This window comes from Chiloscyllium plagiosum, unplaced genomic scaffold, assembly GCF_037043375.1.
Source record: "Chiloscyllium plagiosum isolate Xiang-an unplaced genomic scaffold, Cpla_swu_hap1 HiC_scaffold_7, whole genome shotgun sequence".
Classification (NCBI taxonomy): Eukaryota; Metazoa; Chordata; class Chondrichthyes; order Orectolobiformes; family Hemiscylliidae; genus Chiloscyllium; species Chiloscyllium plagiosum.
This window is the reverse complement of record NW_028270145.1, coordinates 79,104,499-79,122,892: the sequence shown is the minus strand read 5'-3', so window position 1 is coordinate 79,122,892 and position 18,394 is coordinate 79,104,499. Positions and strand designations below refer to the sequence as shown.

The window sequence follows — 18,394 nt, the reverse complement described above, 5'->3', positions numbered from 1 at the left end:
AACACGTGGCTGCAGAGCTGGGTTACGAGGAAGGACATCAGATATGTGGATCATTGGGATACCTTCTGGGGAAGATGGGACCTGTAAAGGAGGACGGGTTGCACATGAACTGGAGGAGCACCAATATCCTGGGCTGGATGTTTGCTTGAGTTCTTTGGGAGGGTTTAAACTGGTTTTGGAGGGGGATGGGAACTGGAGCTCTGGATCAGAGGATAGGGTAGCTGGTGAACAGGCAGATACAGCGTAAAGAGAGTCTGTGAGAAAGGATAGACAATTGATAGGGCAAAGTTGCAATCAGTGTGATGAGTTGAAGCGTGTCTCTTTTAACACAAGAAGTGCCAGGAATAAGGGTGATGAACTTACAGCATGGATCAGTACTTGGAGTTATGATGTTGTGGCCATTACGGACACATGGATATGAAATAAGAAATCATAGAATCTCTACAGCGTGGAAACAGGCCCTTTGGTCCAACAAGTCCATACCAACCCTCCGAAGACCAGACCCATTTCTTATTACTCTACATTTACCCTGACTAATGCACCTCACCTACACGTCCCTGAACATTATGGACAATTTGGTATGGCCAATTCACCTAACCGTACATCTTTGGACTGTGGGATGAAACCAGAGCACCCAGATGAAATCCATGCAGAGGCTAGAATCGAATCCGGGTCCCTAGTTGTGAGGCAGCAGTGCTAACCACTGAGCCACCGTGCCAGAGGGGCAGGGGCAGGAATAGTTTTGGAAGTTCCAGGGTTTTGATGTTTCAAAGGGAATAGGGAAGGAGGTAAAAGAGGGGGGGAGTGGCATTGCCACTCAGGAACGGTATCACAGCTGCAGAGAGGGAGGTCGTCAAGAAGGGTTTGTCGACACAGTCATTATGGGTGGAAGTATTTTGGTGATAGTGATCACAACTCCCTGACCTTTACTATAGTCAAGGAGAATGATTGGAGCAGACAGTACGGGAAATTATTTAATTGGGGGAGGGGGAATTACAGTGCAATTAGGCAGGAACTGTGGAGCAGAAACTGGGAGCAGATATTCTCAGGGAAATGCATTACAGAAATGTGGAGGTTGTTTAGGGAGCACTTGCTGAAAGTGCGAGTATCCCACTGAGGCAAGGAAGGGATGATAGGGTGAAGGGACCTTGGATATAAAGAGATATGGAAATCTAGTCAAGAGGAAGGAGGAAGCTTACTTATGGTTGAGGAGACAAGGATCAGACAGGACTCTAGAAGGTTACAAGACAGCCAGGAAGGAAATGAAGAATAGACTTAGGAGAGCTAGAAGGGGGCATGCAAAAGCCTTGGCGGGTATGATTTAGGAAAACCCTAAGGCATTCAATGCTTAGAGTCATAGAGTCACTGAGATGTACAGCATGGAAACAGACCCTTCGGTCCAGCCCGTCCATGCCGACCAGATATCCCAACCCAATCAGGTCCCACCTGCCAGCATCCGGCCCATATTCATATACCCTTCCTATTCATATACCCTTCCAAATGCCTCTTAAATGTTGCTATTGTACCAGCCTCCACCTCTTCCTCTGGCAGCTCATTCCATACACGTACCACCCTCTGTGTGAAAAAGTTGCTTTTATATCTTTTATATCTTTCCCCTCTCACCCTAAACCTATGCCCTCTAGTTCTGGACTCCCCGACCCCAGGGAAAAGACTTTGCCAATTTACCCTATCCATGCCCCTCATAATTTTGTAAACCTCCTCAGCCTCCGACGCTCCAGGGAAAACAGCCCCAGCTTGTTCAGCCTCTCCCTATTGCTCAAAACCTCCAACCCTGGCAACATCCACTTATGTGAGGAACAAGAGGTAGGTTCTTTACACAGAGGGGTGGGTGTGTGGAATACATTACCAGCAGTGGTAGTCAAGTCAGATACATTAGGGAGATTTAAATGACCCTTGGATAGCCACATGGATGATAGTAAAATGAATGGTTTGTGGGTTAGTTTGATCTTGGAGTAGGGCTGAAGTGCCTATACTGTGCTGTGTTACGGAATGTCCACAAGAGGCCAAGGATGCTGACTGTGCTCCCTGCGGTGTGATAGTAGGCCATTTGCCCCATCAAATACACACCGACCCTCTGAATAGCACCCCACCCAGACCTACACCACTCCAGGGATAGTTTTGTAACCCTGCATCCCATTTGGCAAATCCACCTAAGCTGCACATCTTTGGACTTGGAGAGAAAACCAGAGCACCTGGAAGAAGCTCACGCAGATACAGGGAGAATATGCAAACACCACACAGACAGTTGCCAGAGGGTAGGATCGAACCCAGATCCCTGGCACTGAGAGGCAGCAGTGCTAACCATTGAACTACTATGCCACCCAGAGCCAGCCAGAAGGGAGAAACAAAACTGGATATTTCTCTGTTTAATGTGACAGATGAGCTGGACATCGATTGAATGGAACCCTGATTTGTTGAGAAAGGATAGAGCTGTGATTGCCACATGGATGCAAGCCCTTTGCTCTTTGGGGAATCCAACAATCAATCTCTCAGCTTCACTGGTCTGTCCTGTGCTAAATGCAATGAATTCACTGGCAAGCCTGAAGATTATTATATGTCACTACCTTGATGCAGTAACAAGCTGTTGGTTTTGAGATGCCCAAAAGCTAATGGCTGATGCTGGAAAGACCCAGATATAAAAATGTTTAAAGCCAGTGTTACCTTCAAAGTGCCAGGAATAGAGTGGCCACCAACACAACTGGAAAGTATCTTCCAACCAACATTTCACAAAGTGATGTAACTCTCTCCTTGGCCAAGTGCAGACTTTGAAGGCACTAATGCTAACAGGTATGTCATTCGTAACCTGTACACTGTTGTCTGATGTTGTTTGCCTGCTTCTGGGGGATTGTCTGGTGTAATCATGTTCCCTCGCATACCTGGACAGCAAGGTGCAGCAGTCCTCTTCTGTCTCCTCCTCTTCTCCTCACGGGAGGAGAGGCCTCCTCCCTACTGCACTCGGCTGATGAGGGACAGTAAGCTCAGGGTGCTATAATGGAGTCTTCGAAGACCACCAAAGCCCCAGCTTCAGGCCCTTTCTTGTGGGAGTCTCTGAGAAATATGAGGGAAGAACACTGAGGCTATACAGGGACTTAAACTCAAATTTGAAGGTTTGAGCAACTGAGCCAGTTTAGTTTAACAAGGATAGAATGATAGGTGAGTGGGAAAGACTACAGGGAACAAATAGGATTGAAGTTTAGAATAATTGAGATTGGGAGGCATTGAATAAAATAACAAATAACATTCAAATAACAGGTGGCACAGTGGCTCTGTGGTTAGCATTGCTGCCTCACAGCGCCAGGGACCCAGGCTTTTTTCCAGCCTTGGATGACTGTCTGCGTGGAGTTTGCATGTTCTCCTGTGTCTGTGTGGGTTTCTGCCGGGTGATCCGGTTTCTACCCACTGTCCAAAAATTGTGCAAGTTAGGTGGATTGGCCACGCTAAATTGCCATAGTGTTCAGGGATGTGTAAGTTAGATGCATTAGCCATGGGAATGCAGGGTTACAGGGATAGGGTAGGGGGAATGGGTCTGAATGGGATGCTCTTTGAAGAGTTGGTGTGGACTTGTTGGGCCAAATGGCCTGTTTCCACACCATAGGGATTCTATGATTTGTAAAGCCCACTTTTTGGCTGGTAGAAATCTGAAACTCACTACCAGAAAGAATGGTAGAAGCAGAAACCCTCATATTGCTTAAGAAATATTCAAATGTACACTTGTGATGCCAAGGCATTCAAGGCTGTGGGCTAAGTGCTGGAAAATGGGAATAGAATGGTTACTGGTTGTTTTTTTACCAAAGCAGATGTGATGCACAAAGGTTCTTTTTCTGTGCTGTATGACTCTGACTTGCAAATGCTCCCACTTGTACCAGGAGGCTCTTCTGCTACATCCAACCACACCAGTTTACAATGCACCCTTGTAACACCTGCTCATACCTGGCAATACTCACTCCCAACATGTTTCTGATAGTGGCTGCATCAAGCTGTGCGTGGATCCCCGGTACGCAAACACCAAGTGTCACTACGTACTGAGGTTCTACCTGTCCCCGGTGTTGCGAAGGATGGGCCTGGCCTCGCTGCCGCGGAAAGCTCCGAGTAGTTGGACCGTTCCATATCACCTGTCCTTCGTGGAGAAATTTATGAAGAGAAACACCTTTGACCGCAAGTCCATTAGGAAATGGTCAGCACGTAGTGTCCTTGAGACCCTTCGGGAAAAGGAGAGGGCGGATCCTATCGAGCGGTTCCCTGAGCAGACTATCAAAGCCATTTGGCAGAATGCCTCATCGCCAGAACTTTCCAACAAGCACCAAAACATGGCTTGGCTGGTGGTGAGAAGGGCTCTGTCTGTGAGATCCTTTATGCACGCCCGGACTCTCAGCCGCACCGCACGCTGCCCTCGAAGCGGCTGCGGGGGGGACGAGACTGTCACACACCTCCTTCTGGAATGTGCCTATGCAGAGGAAGTCTGGAGAAGAATGCAGTGGTGTTTGTCGAGGTTCGTCCCGAGCAGCGCCGTGACGCGGGACTCCGTGCTCTACGGTCTGTTCCCCGGGACGCACACCGAGACGAACATCAACTGTGCCTGGAGGATCATCAACTCGGTGAAGGACGCTCTCTGGGTGGTCCGAAACCTGCTGATCTTCCAGCTGAAGGAGTTGACCCCGACTGAGTGTTGCAGACTGGCACATTCCATGGTCCAGGACTACGTGTTGAGGGACGCGCTGAAGCTTGGGGCAGCTGCCGCCAAGGCGCGTTGGGGAAAGACCACTGTGTAAAGTGTGCCTGCCTAACGAAGAACAGGGGGCCCATGCAGTCATTTGGGCTCTGCTGACACCTCAGCTAATTATATGGGCATATGATCAAAAAAATGTACAGACCTGTATAAAAATGATAAGTTTTGATCTCTGTACGTAAATGTTTACATACGTATGGCATGATCAATTGTACAGACCATCAAATTATTTATGAATAAAGTATATTTTTGAAATAAAAAAAGTTTCTGATACGCTGAGCAAAATGTGGAGTGGCCCATGTAAAATCTGTATCAGTTTCCTTGTTAAGTTGAATTGCAAATTGAGCAGAAGAAATGGGATGGCAGGTGAAGGACAGTGCACCCAAAGGGGACATCTTTGGAAAGAATAGATGGTACATTTTAGACAAATAGCCCTCCACAAAGATCCATGTCTGAGACATCAATTTCTTTCCATCGATGCTTTGTGACCTTCAGGGTGACTCCAGCTCTATTTTTCTTTTCACTGAAATGTCTTCCGTTTGTAGGAATATAAATATGATTAAGTACTTGGAAACCTTTTTTTATTAGAACAAAGGAAACTACAGATTATTTGATAAATGTGTTTAAGATTATCAAGGGATAGGGCCGTGTAGATAGATAATGGCCATTACTAATGATTGAGTGATCCAGAACGCGGATACATGGAATTAAGATCAAATGTAACAAGGTTAGGACAAAGCAAATACATATTTTTTGACAGATACAAAGGGCTGCGAAATTGCATGGAAGGCTCAACTGAAGTACAGATTGACTCGAGGAAGATGTTAATATTTTAGAATCGGTACACCTTGTTAAAGGAAATTGGAACAAAATAATGTAGAAAGGTGCATATGATTAGTTATTACCACATACACGGAAGAGGAACTCTAGCAAGAACAGGTTAGGTTGATTAACTAATTTCCATGCTGTAATTTCTCAAAAAAATACAGGGTGGCTCACCAACTTGTTGTTCAGAATTAGACCCTGAATCAATAACTTCAATTGTCCAGAACAGATCACACACTGCTCCAATCACCTGCGTATACTATACTTTATATGTTGTAGGGTGGCATGGTGGCATGGTGGCTCGGTGGTTACTCACAGCACAGGGTCCCAGGTTCGATTCCAGCCTTGGGCGACTGTCTGTGTAGAGTTTGCACATTCTTCCCATGTCTGGGTGGGTTTCCTCCGGGTGCTCTGGTTTCCTCCCACATTCCAAAGGTGTGCAGGCCAGGTGAATTGGCCATGCAAAATTGTCCATTGTTGTTAGGTGCATTAGTCAGAAGGGGGGTGGGTTACTCTTCAGAAGGTCGGTGTGGACTTGTTGGGCCAAAGGGCCTGTTTCCACACTGTAGGGAATCTAATCTAATCCCATGAATTTATGGTATTGTATTCTAAACAAAGTGCCATTGGAACAACAGTCCTAAAAGTTATTTGAAGCTGTTTTATTAATTTCCATTCATTTCTTTTTCACAGAGCTTGTGCCATTTTGGGTGTTATATTTCTTATTTCAACTCTCTGCATTTATGGTAAAGCTATTCACGACCTTGCTACAAAGCTGCTTCCTGAAGTGGTAAGTGAATTTTGCTTTAATTGCTGTTGCTTTGAAGGTAACGGGGATCTGCTACATCCAAGCTGGGTGGCCAACAAGTAACAACATTTGAAAATTATTGGTGGCATGTGGGTGGGGGCAAAATGTTGAGATGAAACACTGGCCAGAAAATTCTCCAGTAAATTCCTCTGGCCAAAAAAATCCCCGATAGTGACTTTGCCTTATGCACTACAAATCATGCATATGGAAATGGAGTTTCTGCTGCCATTTGAAAGCAGCTCCCAGAAATTCTACAACTTTTATTTTTGTCAAGGGTCTTTGTAAGCTGTGTTGTTCCCTTTGATGATTTAACTTCTGTTTCAGATTTCCTGGAGAGTAACAAGAGCTCAATGAGTTCCTTTGAGAATACCCAAGACCACACTCCCAAATCACAATGGGTAAATGGGCTCAGGACTAGCAGATGGAGTTTAATTTTGGATAAATGTGAGGTATTACATTTTGGAAAAACAAGCAAGGGTAAGACTTATACAATTAATGGTAGGATCCTGGGTAGTATTGTAGTACAGAGAGTTCTAGAGATTCAGGCACATAATTCTTTGATATTTGCATCACAGGTAGTTAAGTAGGAGTTTAGCACACTTGCCTTCATTGCTCAGACCTTTGAGTATTGGAGTTGGAACAGGACCTGTTGTACAGGACATTGTAAAGCCTTTTCTAGAGTACTGTGTGCAGTTCTGGTTGCCTTGCTATTGGAAAGATATTTTAAAATTGGAGAGGGTTCAGAAAAGATTTATCAAGACATTGCCAGGGATGGAGAGATTGCGTTGTGAAAATAGGCTGATTAGACTGAGACTTCTTTCACTGGCATGTAGGGGGCTGAGGGATGGCCTTAAAGAGGTTTATAAAATCATGAGTAGCATAGATAAGATGAATAGCAATGGTGTTGACCTCAGGGTGGGGGAGTTCAAAATTAACAGGCATATTTTCAAGGTGGGAGGAGAAAGTTTTAAAAAGGACATGTTGGGCAACAGAGACTGGTTCATGTATGGAATGAACTTTCAAAGGAAATGATGAATACAGGTATAGTTACAAAATATAAAAGGCATTTAGATAATTATATGAATAGGAAAGGTTTGGAGAGATATAGGCCAAATGCAGGCAAGTGGGACTAGTTTAGATTTGGAACAGCGTGGACTAGTTGGACCAAAGGGTCTGTTTCCATGCTGTATGACTCTATGACACATAGGGGATAAATGGTTATTAATTAAGATACCGAGTTTTTCTTGAGTTGAAATGTGAATGCAGAAGAATTCCACAGTTCATTTAGCCAATGCCAGTTCCATAAATATAATGCTGTAGACTGGTATGACAAAGGCATTCTGATATGTTTCTTCTAATAAACTAAGTGGTCACTTTGTCTGTAACAATGTAATATTTTTAATGAGGTTATAATTCAGTAAATGTTTATTATCTATGGTTCAGTTTTTAAAATTATACAAAATATTTATCATAATCATGCATTGTAGAAACATGATTGCTTTAGGACAAGTTTTACACAGTATCTCTTTCACCAATATGTTTCATTCAGGCACGGCAGAAGTACATAAATAATCATATATTTTTGATTTTAAAAATAAAACGAATAGAGAGAAAACATTTGGGTCCATGAGAGCTTCTCTTTCAATAGATTGTGTACAATTTAACTTGTTCTGACTTTATTCCATCTTTTAAAAGGTTCAGGGATTATTGCAATCAATTGTGCAATCAGTTCCCTAAAGGTAATCTCTCAAATCTCAAGAATTTTCCATTTCTGCTATTTGGTACAATCTTTCTCCATTTCATAAATAGCGCCTATGCCCATTAGGCTTGAGGAGAGCATTTACAATTTTAAAAATTCATTCATGGGATGTAGATGTCACTGGTTGGGTCAGCATTTGTTACCCATCCCCAATTGCTCTTCACAAGGTGGTGGTGAGCTGCCTTTTTGAACCTTTGCTATTCGTGGGGTATAAATATACCCATGGTACTGTTAGTAAGGGAGTTTCAGGGATTTGACCCAATTACACTGAAGGAACTGTGAACTAGCTTCATGTCAGGATGATGTGTTGCTTGGGCACAAGCTTCAGGTGCTGGGGTTTTCATACATCATCTGCCCTCCTCTTTCAAGGAAGAGCTCAAGGGTTTGGAAACTGTTGTTGGAGGATCGTTGGTAAATTGCCTCAGTGTATCTTGTGTATAGTACACAGTGCTGCCACTGTGCATTGTTGGGAGAGGGCATGCAGTCAGATTGGTAGATGAGATGCCAATCAAGTGGGCTGTTTCATCCAAAACAGTTTTATGTGGCTTGAGTATTGTTGGAGCTGCTTTCATCCAGACGAGTGGAAAGAATTCCATCACCTTTCTGACTTTTCCTTGTAGCTGGTGGGCAGGAGTTGGGGTGATAGCGGTAAGTTAGTTGGCACAGAATTTCTGGCCTCCAATCTGTCCAAGTAGCCCCTAGTCCAGTTCAGTTTCTGGTCAAGGGTAATCTTAAGATGTTGATAAGGAGGGAGTCAATGATGGTAATGCCATTAAATGTATAGGGAAGTTGGTAAGATTCTCTTTTGTTCGCGTGGTGCTGGCACTTGTGTGCCATGAATGTATCTTGCCACTTATCAGCCAAAACCTGCTGTGCTTTTCCAGCACCACACCCTTGACTCTAGTCTCCAGCATCTGCAGTACTCACTTTCACCGAAACCTAAATATTGATTACATCATGATGCATGTGGACATGCATTATCTAAGTATCTGAGGAGTTGCAAATAAGGAATATTGTGTAATCATTAATGAATGATCCTCAGTTCTGATCTTATGATCAAAGGAAGATCATTGTGAAAGCAAAACAGAAGATGATTGGGTTTATACATTACCCTGAGGTAATGTACAATCTCGTCCCATTTGACAGTCTCTCTAAACCCTTCTTATTCATATACCCATCCAGAGCCTTTTAAATATTAGAATTATACCAACCTCCATCACTTCCTCTGGCAGCTCATTCCATACACATACCACCCTCTGCTTGAAAAGGTTACCTCTTAGGTCTCTTTCATATCTTTCCTCTCTCACCCTAAACCTATAACCTCTAATTCTGGATGCTCATATCCCAGGGAAAAGACATTGTCTATTTACCCTATCCATGCCCCTCATGATTTTATAAACCACTACAAGATAATCCCTCTGCCTTCGACGCTCCAGGGAAAACAGCCTGAGTCTATTCAGCCTCTCCATATAGCTCAAGCCCTCCAATCCTTGCAACATCCTTATAAATCTTTTCTAAACCTTTCTACGTCTCACAACATCGTTCTGGTAGGAAGGAGATCAGAATTGCACACAATATTCCAAAAGTGGCCTCACCAAGGTCCTGTATAGTTGCAACATGACCTCCCAACTCCTGTACTCAATACTCTGACCAATAAAAGAAAGCATACCAAACACCTTATTCACTATCTACCTGTGACTCCACTTTCAAGGAACTATGAACCTGCACTCCAAGGTCTCTTTGCTCAGCAACACTCCCGAGGACCTTCCCATTAAGTGTATACATCCTGCCCTGTTTTGCCCTCGACTTTCCGAAATTATCTGACCAGGTCTGATTTGTCCTCCTTTTTGTGGACAGTAATACCTGGGCAATCGTCCACATTACTGAGTAGAGCCAGTGTTGTTGCTGGACTGGAACAGCTTGTCAACTAGTTCTGAGCCACATATCCTCTGAATTATTGCCAGAATGCTGCCAGGGTCTAGTACCTTTTGCCATTTCTCAAAAAGTATAAAGGCAGTAGGAGTACTCTTAAGAGGGAAATCAGGAGGGCAAAAAGGGGACATGAACTAGCTTTGGCAAATAGAGTTAAAGAGAATCCAAAGGGATTTCCTAAGTATGTTCAGGACAAAAGGGTAACTAGGGAGAGAATATGGCTCCTCAAAGATCAGCGAAGTAGCCTTTATATGGAGCCGCAGGAGAGGGGGGGGAGATACTAAACAGGTATTTTGCATCATTCTTTGCTGTGGAGAAGGACACGCAAGAAATAGAATATAGGGAAATAGATGGTGACATCTTGGAAAATGTCCATGTTACAGAGGAGGAAGTGCTGGATGTCTTAAAATGCACAAAAGTGGATAAATCCCCAGGACCTGATCAGGTGTACCCTAGATCTCTGTGGCAAGTTAGGGAAGTGATTACTGGTCCTATTGCTGAGATATTTGTATCATCGGTAGGCACAGGTGAGGTATCGGAAGACTGGAGTTTGGCTAACATGGTGCCATTATTTAAGAAAGGTGGTAAGGACAAGCCAGGGAACAATAGACCAGTGAGCCTGACATTGGTAGTGGGCAACTTGTTGGAGGGAATCCTGAGGGACAGGATGTACATGTGTTTGGAGAGGCAAGGACTGATTTGGGATAGTCAACATTGCTTTGTGCATAGGAAATCATGTCTCACAAACTTGATTGAATTTTTTGAAGAAGTAACAAAGAGGATCGATGAGGGCAGAGCGGTGGACTTGATCTATATAGACTTCAGTAAGGCATTTGACAAGGTTCCTCATGGTAGACAGGTCAGCAAGGTTAGATCACATCGAATACAGGGAGGACTGGCCATTTAGATGCTGAACTGGCTTGAATATAGAAGACTTGAATATAGAATATAGATAGTGGTGGAGGGTTGTTTTTCAGACAGGAGACCTGTAACCAGTGATGTGCCACAAGGATCGTCATTTATAGAAATGATTTGGACTTGAAAATAGGAGGTATTGTTTGCAGATGACACTAAAATTGAAGGTGTCGTGGATAGCGAAGAAGGTTACCTCGGATTCCAACGGAATATTGATCAGATGGGCCAGTAGGCTGAGGAGTGGCAGATGGGTTTAAATTTAGATAAATATGAGGTGTTGCATTTTGGAAAGACAAATCAGGGCAGGACTTATATACGTAGTGGTAAGGTCCTGCTGCTGAATAAAGAGACCTTGGAGTGCAGATTCATAGTTCCTTGGAAGTGGAGTCATGGGTAGGTGGATGGTGACGAAGGCATTTGGTATGCTTTCCTTTATTTGTCAGGGTATTGAGTACATACGTTGGGAGGTCATGTTGTGGCTGTACAGGACCTTGGTTAGGCCACTTTTGGAATATTGCATGTAATTCTGGATTCCCTGCTACCGAAAGGATGCTGTGAAGCTTAAAAGGGTTTAGAAAAAATTTACAAGGATGTTGCCATGTTTGCAGGGTTTGAGCTATAGAGTGGTATAGGCTGGAGCTGTTTTCACTGGAGCATCAGAGGCTGAGGGGTGATCTTATAGAGTTTATAAAATCATGAGGGGCATGGATAGAGTAAATAGACAAGATATTTTCCCTTCAGTGTGGGTGTCCAGAACTAGAGGGCATAGGTTTAGGGTGAGAGGGTAAAGATTTAAAAAGGACCTAAGAGGCAACTTTTTCCTGTGGGGTGGTGCGAGTATGGAATGAGCTGTCAAGGAAGTGGTGGAGGATGGTACAATTCTAATGTTTAAAAGGCTCCGGATGGGTATATGAATGGGAAGGTTTAGAGGGATATGGGCCAAGTGCTGACAAATGGAACTAGATTAATTTAGAATGTTTGGTTGGCATGGATGAGTTGGTCCAAAGGGTCTGTCTCTGTGCTGTACATCTCTATGACTGTATGAGTGAATTGAATTAGCTGAAGGCTGATAGCTGTGATGTTAGGCACCTCAAAAGGAGGCCAAGATTGGTCAACCCCTTGGCATTTCTGCCTGAAGATAAGATTCTAGTGTTTCAACTTTATATTTTCTAAGATGTGCTGGATTCATTTGTCATTGATGATGAAGATATTTGGAAACTCTCCTCTTTCAGTTCATTAGGACAAAGTGAGAACTGCAGATGCTGGAGATCAGAGTCAAGAGTGTGGTGCTAGAAAAGCACAGCAGGTCAGGCAGCATCTGAGGAGCAGGAGAATCAATGTTTCGGGCACAGGCTCTTCATCAGGAATGAGGCTTGTGGGCCGGGGGGCTGAGAGATAAATGGGAGGGGGTGGGGCTGGGGGCAAGGTAGCTGAGAATGTGAGAGGTAGATGAAGGTAGGGGAGAAGGTGATAGGTTGGAGAGGAAGGTAGGGCTGATAGGTGGGAAAGACTATGGACTGGTCAAGAGAGTTGGAGGCTTGGGATTGGGAAAAGGTGAGGGAAGGGGAAATGAGGAAACTGGTGAAATCCACACTAATCCCGTGTTGTTGCAGGGTTCTAAGGCAGAAGATGAGGTGTTCTTCCTTCAGACATCTTTCCTACTTGTCCGCTCCACCTTCCTCTCCAACCTATCACCTGCTCCCCCACCTTCATCTACCTTCCCCCAGCACCCCCCCCCCCGATTTATCTCTCAGTACCCTGGCCCACAAGCATAATTCCTGATGAAGGGCTTATGCCTGAAACATTGATTCTCCTGCTCCTCAGATGCTGCCTGACCTGCTGTGCTTTTCAGCATCACAATCTCGACTCCTCCAGTTTATTGTTTAATTGTCCACAAGCATTTATAATTGGATGTGGTAGGACTGCAGATCTTAAGTCTGATGTGGGATCTCTTAGCCCTGGCTGTTGCATGCTGCTTCTACTAGCTGACATGCAAGTAGCCCTGTGCTGTAACTGCAGTAGTTCGACACCCCATATATAGGTATGTCCGGTGCTGCTCCTAGCATGTGTACCTACGCTTTTCAGTTAACAGTATGATGTAAGGTGTGTGATTTATATATAATTTAATATCATTCATTTTAGAGTTTGGATTTTGAATTAGTGTCATGCTGTTTCTAGCTTGAGAGATTGTTCTCTTTTTACTTTTAAAAAAAAAGGTCTTTTACTGAACAAGCATACAATGCTGCAGCTTTGATTCTATGCAATATTATCAGAATAAGAAGTTGTCCAAATGAGGCAGCGATGATGAGGAATTTCTTCTCACAAAGGGTCTTGAATCTGTGGAATTCTTTATTACAGAGAGCTGCAGAGGCTGGGTCCTTTATTTTCTTTTTGATTTGATTTATTATTGTCATGTGTACTGAAATACAGTGCAAAGTATTGTTTTGTGTGTTAACCAGACAAATCATACCTTACATAAAAATATCAAGGTAATAGAACAGAATGCAGAATATAGTGTTATGGCTACAAATCCTATTCAAAGCTGCAAATGGGAAATCATGTTTAACCAATTTATTGGAGTTCTTTGAAGAAGTGACTTGCACTGTGGATGAAGAATAGCCTGACAATATACTGTACCCAGGATTTCCAGAAGGCATTGGTCAGTACGCCACATAAAAGACACAATGCAGGAGCGCATGATGTAGTGGTTAACAGATTTGCATGGAGAGATAATTGGTTGACTGACAGAAAACAATGGCGTATTCATCAGTGGGTCTTTTTCTGATTGTAAAGATGTGACAAATAAAGTCTTGCAGGGACCTTGGCTTTTTACAATTGATATCAATTCAAAGTTTGGGAGAAGATTTGTAGCTCGGGTGCTCGTTGTTGTGGTTCTGTTTGCCGAGCTGGAAATTTGTGTTACAGACGTTTCGTCCTCTGTCTAGGTGACATCCTCAGTGCTTGGGAGCCTCCTGTGAAGCGCTTCTGTGATGTTTATAGTGGATTGTATCTGCTGCTTCCGGTTGTCAGTTCCAGCTGTCCGCTGCAGTGGCCGGTGTATTGGGTCCAGGTCGATGTGCTTATTGATTGAATCTGTGGATGAGTGCCATGCCTCTAGGAATTCCCTGGCTGTTCTCTGTTTGGCTTGTCCTATAATAGTAGTGTTGTCCCAGTCGAACTCAAGTTGCTTGTCATCTGAGTGTGTGGCTACTAAGGATAGCTGGTCATGTCGTTTTAAGGCTAGTTGGTGTTCATGGATGCGGACCATTAGCTGTCTTCCTGTTTGTCCTATGTAGTGTTTTGTGCAGTCCTTGCATGGGATTTTGTACACTACATTGATTTTGCTCATGCTGGGTATTGGGTCCTTCGTCCTGGTGAGTTGTTGTCTAAGGGTGGCTGTTGGTTTGTGTGCTGTTATGAGTCATAGTGGTCGCAGTAGTCTGGCTGTCAGTTCAGAAATGTTTTTGATGTATGGTAGTGTAGCTAGTCCTTTGGGTTGTGGCATGTCTTCATTCCGTTGTCTTTCCCTTAGGCATCTGTTGATGAAATTGCGCGGGCATCCGTTTTTGGCGAATACATTGTATAGGTGTTCTTCTTCCCCTTTTTGCAGTTCTGGTGTACTACAGTGTGTTGTGGCCCTTTTGAACAGTGTCTTGATGCAACTTCTTTTGTGTGTGTTGGGGTGGTTGCTTTTATAGTTTAGGACTTCGTCTGTATGTGTGACTTTCCTGTATACCTTTGTGGTGAAATCTCTGTTCGGTGTTCTCTGTACCATCACGTCTAGGAATGGGAGTTGGTTGTCCTTTTCTTCCTCTCTAGTGAATCGGATTCCTGTGAGTGTGGCGTTGATGATCCGGTGTGTGTTCTCTATTTCTGTGTTTTTAATGATTATAAAGGTATCATCCACATATCTGACCCAGAGTTTGGGTTGAATTTGCGGTAAGACTATTTGTTCTAACCTTTGCATTACCACTTCTGCTATGAGTCCAGAGATGGGTGAGCCCATGGGTGTGCCATTGATTTGTTCACATATTTGGTTGTTGAATGTGAAGTGTGTTGTGAGGCACAGGTCCAGTAGTTTGAGTACGCAGTCTTTGTTGATAGGTTCCCCCCCACCGTCTTGTTATCTGCTATCAATGACTGGGAAGGCATGGCAGCTGTTTATAGATGACACAAAGGTAGTTTGTGAAGAGGACTTGGGAGGATGCAGATAGATATAGCTCGGTTGAGTTAATTGGTAAAATCCTGGCAGATGAAATATAATTTGTGCAAATTTAAAATTATTTGATTTGCAAGGCAGAATAAAAAAAATGAAAACTATCTAAATAATATCATTTGTAGGATGTGAGCTGTTGGGTCAGCCCATGGCCAGAGATGGCACAAATTGGCAATCTGTGGATTTTTAGTTGGCATAAATATAGCAAATATTTTTACTGCAGTAACTGAATTAGCTTGCTTGGTTCAATATTAAAGTGAGACCACAAGTTAGGACAATGATAGCTTTGAGAAGATAAATCCAAGGTCATAGGGTCTAGGCAGAACAAAGAATCTTTCAAATTAATATACAGGCAGTTCTGCTGCAGATGTCTGTAAGAGGCCGTCTGATAAAAGATGTCTGGGAACAGATAGCCCTTTTTTAGTTTAACAAGAATTAAAAGAAAAGTATGAATCCTCAATAACAGAGACAAATGGTAAGATAAAAAGGGAACAAGATTATATCTTGTAAAACTTTAGGAGTTCAGACAAGTTCACTGACCTGTGAAAATGATTGAGTTTCAGTCCTATTAATGGAATAGATGTTGTCTTATTAAGTAAAAGAGTTAGTGTAGAAATATTTAGGTAGAGTCAGTAAATTTCACCGTAGAAGATAGCATGTGACTGGAAAGAGTTATAGTTGCAGCTGCAAGATAAAGGGGCTGTGTTTACCTGACCTTCCAAGGAGAGGTGGGACAGAAATTGTTCACTACTCACTGGCTAAAAAATTCTAATATTAGATGTAATCATATAACTTTGCATATAACTAACTTTATGTTAGAACTGATATTATGAATTTTATAGAAATTAGTAGGAATTAGCGTCTTTTTGTACCTCCTGTGCTTAGGATAGTAGGAATTTAAAATGAGTAACAGAATTTGATAAGGATAGTAATGAATACAATGAATAATAGCATTCAAACAGTCCTTAGAGATAAATAAGCCTGGCAAATGTCTGAGAAACAGTTTAACTGTTGTAAATTAATGGGGTATGTTGTAAGATCCCAAGGCCTGATGTTAATGATGTGAGATAAACATCATGGGATCATGGGGAACCTAGGGCTGTTGGTAGGGGTTTCCATCATTGATCGGGTGTTTTATAGCATTAGTTGTGTAGATTAGGGGGGTGGAACAATGACATTAATGTTGCATGTAATTAGTTATTGCAACATGAAATACATGTATCTGCTGCCTTTATCCTTCTAGATGGTAGAGGCAGGAATTTGGAAGGTGCTGTCAAAGGAGCGCAGTGGTTAGCACTGCTGCCTCACAGCACCAGAGACCTGGGTTCAATTCCCACCTCGGGCAACTGTCTGTGTGGAGTTTGCACATTCTCCCCGTGTCTGCGTGGGTTTCCTCCGGGTGCTCCGGTTTCCTCCCACATTCCAAAGATGTGCAGGTTAGGTGAATTGGCCATGCTAAATTGCCCGTAGTGTTAGGTGAAGGGGTAAATGTAGGGGAATGGGTTTGGGTGGGTTGCTCTTCGGAGGGTCGGTGTGGACTTGTTGGGCCGAAGGGTCTGTTTCCACACTGTAAGTAATCTAATCTAAGCTGAGTTAATTTATGCAATGCAACTTTCAGAAAGTACACATTGCTGGTATTGAGAGTCAGTGCTGGCGGGAATGGATGTGGTGCCAATCAAGTGGGCTACTTTGTCCTGGATGGTGTCAAGCCTTTTGAGTGTTGTTGGAACTACATCCATCCAGGCAACAGGGAGTATTCTATCACACTCCTGACTTGTACTTTAAAGATGATGGACAGGCTTTGGGGAATCAGGAGATGAGTCACTCACTACAGGATTTCTAGCCCCTGACTTGCTATTTGACCACGGGGTTGTTTTATAAAGAGAGGTTGGAGACACTGAGTTTGTTTCCACTGGAGTTGAGAAAAGTGAGGGGTGACTCAATTGAAATACATAAGATGGTTCCTGACAAGGTGGCCAAGGAAAGAATGTTTCCGATTTTGATTGGCTCCAGAACCAGAGAGCACTGATAAAAAATTAGAGGCCACCATTTTAAGACACAGACGAGGAGAATATGTTTCTTTGATTGTACAGCAGACAGTAGAGGTGGGGGTTATTGAATATTTTTAAGGCAGAAGTAAATAGATTTTTGTTAGGCAAAGGAAACAAAGATTATTGGGTGTAGATGGGAATATGGAATTCAAAGCAAAATAGATTAATCATAACTTTATTGAATGGCAGAGCAGGCTCACGGGGCTAGCTTTGCTCTTAGTTAAGATGCTCATGTGAGCCATCTTTTCCCCTTGGCCTGATGGTTTCCTTTCTGCTGCAATCATGGAAATCACAAATCGTGACCCTTCTGTCCCAGTGTTGACACGGATTAATTTCCATCCCTGCCTTTACAGTCAGTATCAAAAGTGTGCTCTTGAATAACTGAAACAAAACAGTAGTGCTTGCTGGCTAAAAGGTATTAGGAAGTACTTATGATGTGTACAGAGTTTGAATACCCTGAATTAAACTTGAAAATGGAGCTTGTGCTTTCTGGGGACAAGGTTTTACTGATCTATTTTTGGCAAAATATAATTATTAGGATTAATCTAAGCAATTAATGACACAAAATTCACACTAGATATTCAGCTCCTCTTATTAGTTACAGACTGATTTATTTCAACAACTCAGCATATATATCAAACTGTCAGTATGTTCTTGTTACTGCAGTATTTGAAGATATTCATGCAGACATTCTTTATCCAAAGAACAACTCTGAGAAGAATATGACAATGAAGGATGGTAGATTTAATGTGTTGGAAATGTGTTGCTGGAAAAGCGCAGCAGGTCAGGCAGCATCCAGGGAACAGGAGAATCGACGTTTCGGGCATAAGCCCTTCTTCAGGAATGGGGAAAGTTTGTCCAGCAGGCTAAGATAAAAGGTAGGGAGGAGGGACTTGGGGGAGGGACGTCGGAAATGTGATAGGTGGAAAGAGGTCAAGGTGAGGGTGATAGGTCAGACTGGGGTGGGGGCGAAGAGGTCGGGAAGAAGATCTCAGGTTAGGAAGGTGGTGCTGAATTTGATGGATTTGACTGAGACAGGGTGGGGGGAGGGGAAATGAGGAAACTGGTGAAATCCGAGTTCACCCCTTGTGGTTGGAGGGTTCCTAGCCGGAAGATGAGGCGTTCTTCCTCCAACCGTCGTTTT

The 18,394-nt window shown here is 43.3% G+C and overlaps 1 protein-coding gene across 1 annotated transcript in view; it reads left to right on the top strand.

The window, feature by feature from the left end:
* Positions 1 to 18,394, top strand: part of LOC122551707 (transmembrane protein 163a) — a 230,540-nt gene that overhangs the window by 177,226 nt on the left and 34,920 nt on the right. Inside the window, exon 5 of the mRNA XM_043694055.2 lies at positions 6,263 to 6,359. Coding sequence (XP_043549990.1) covers positions 6,263 to 6,359 — 97 coding nt within the window. The remainder of the gene's footprint in view (positions 1 to 6,262; positions 6,360 to 18,394) is intronic.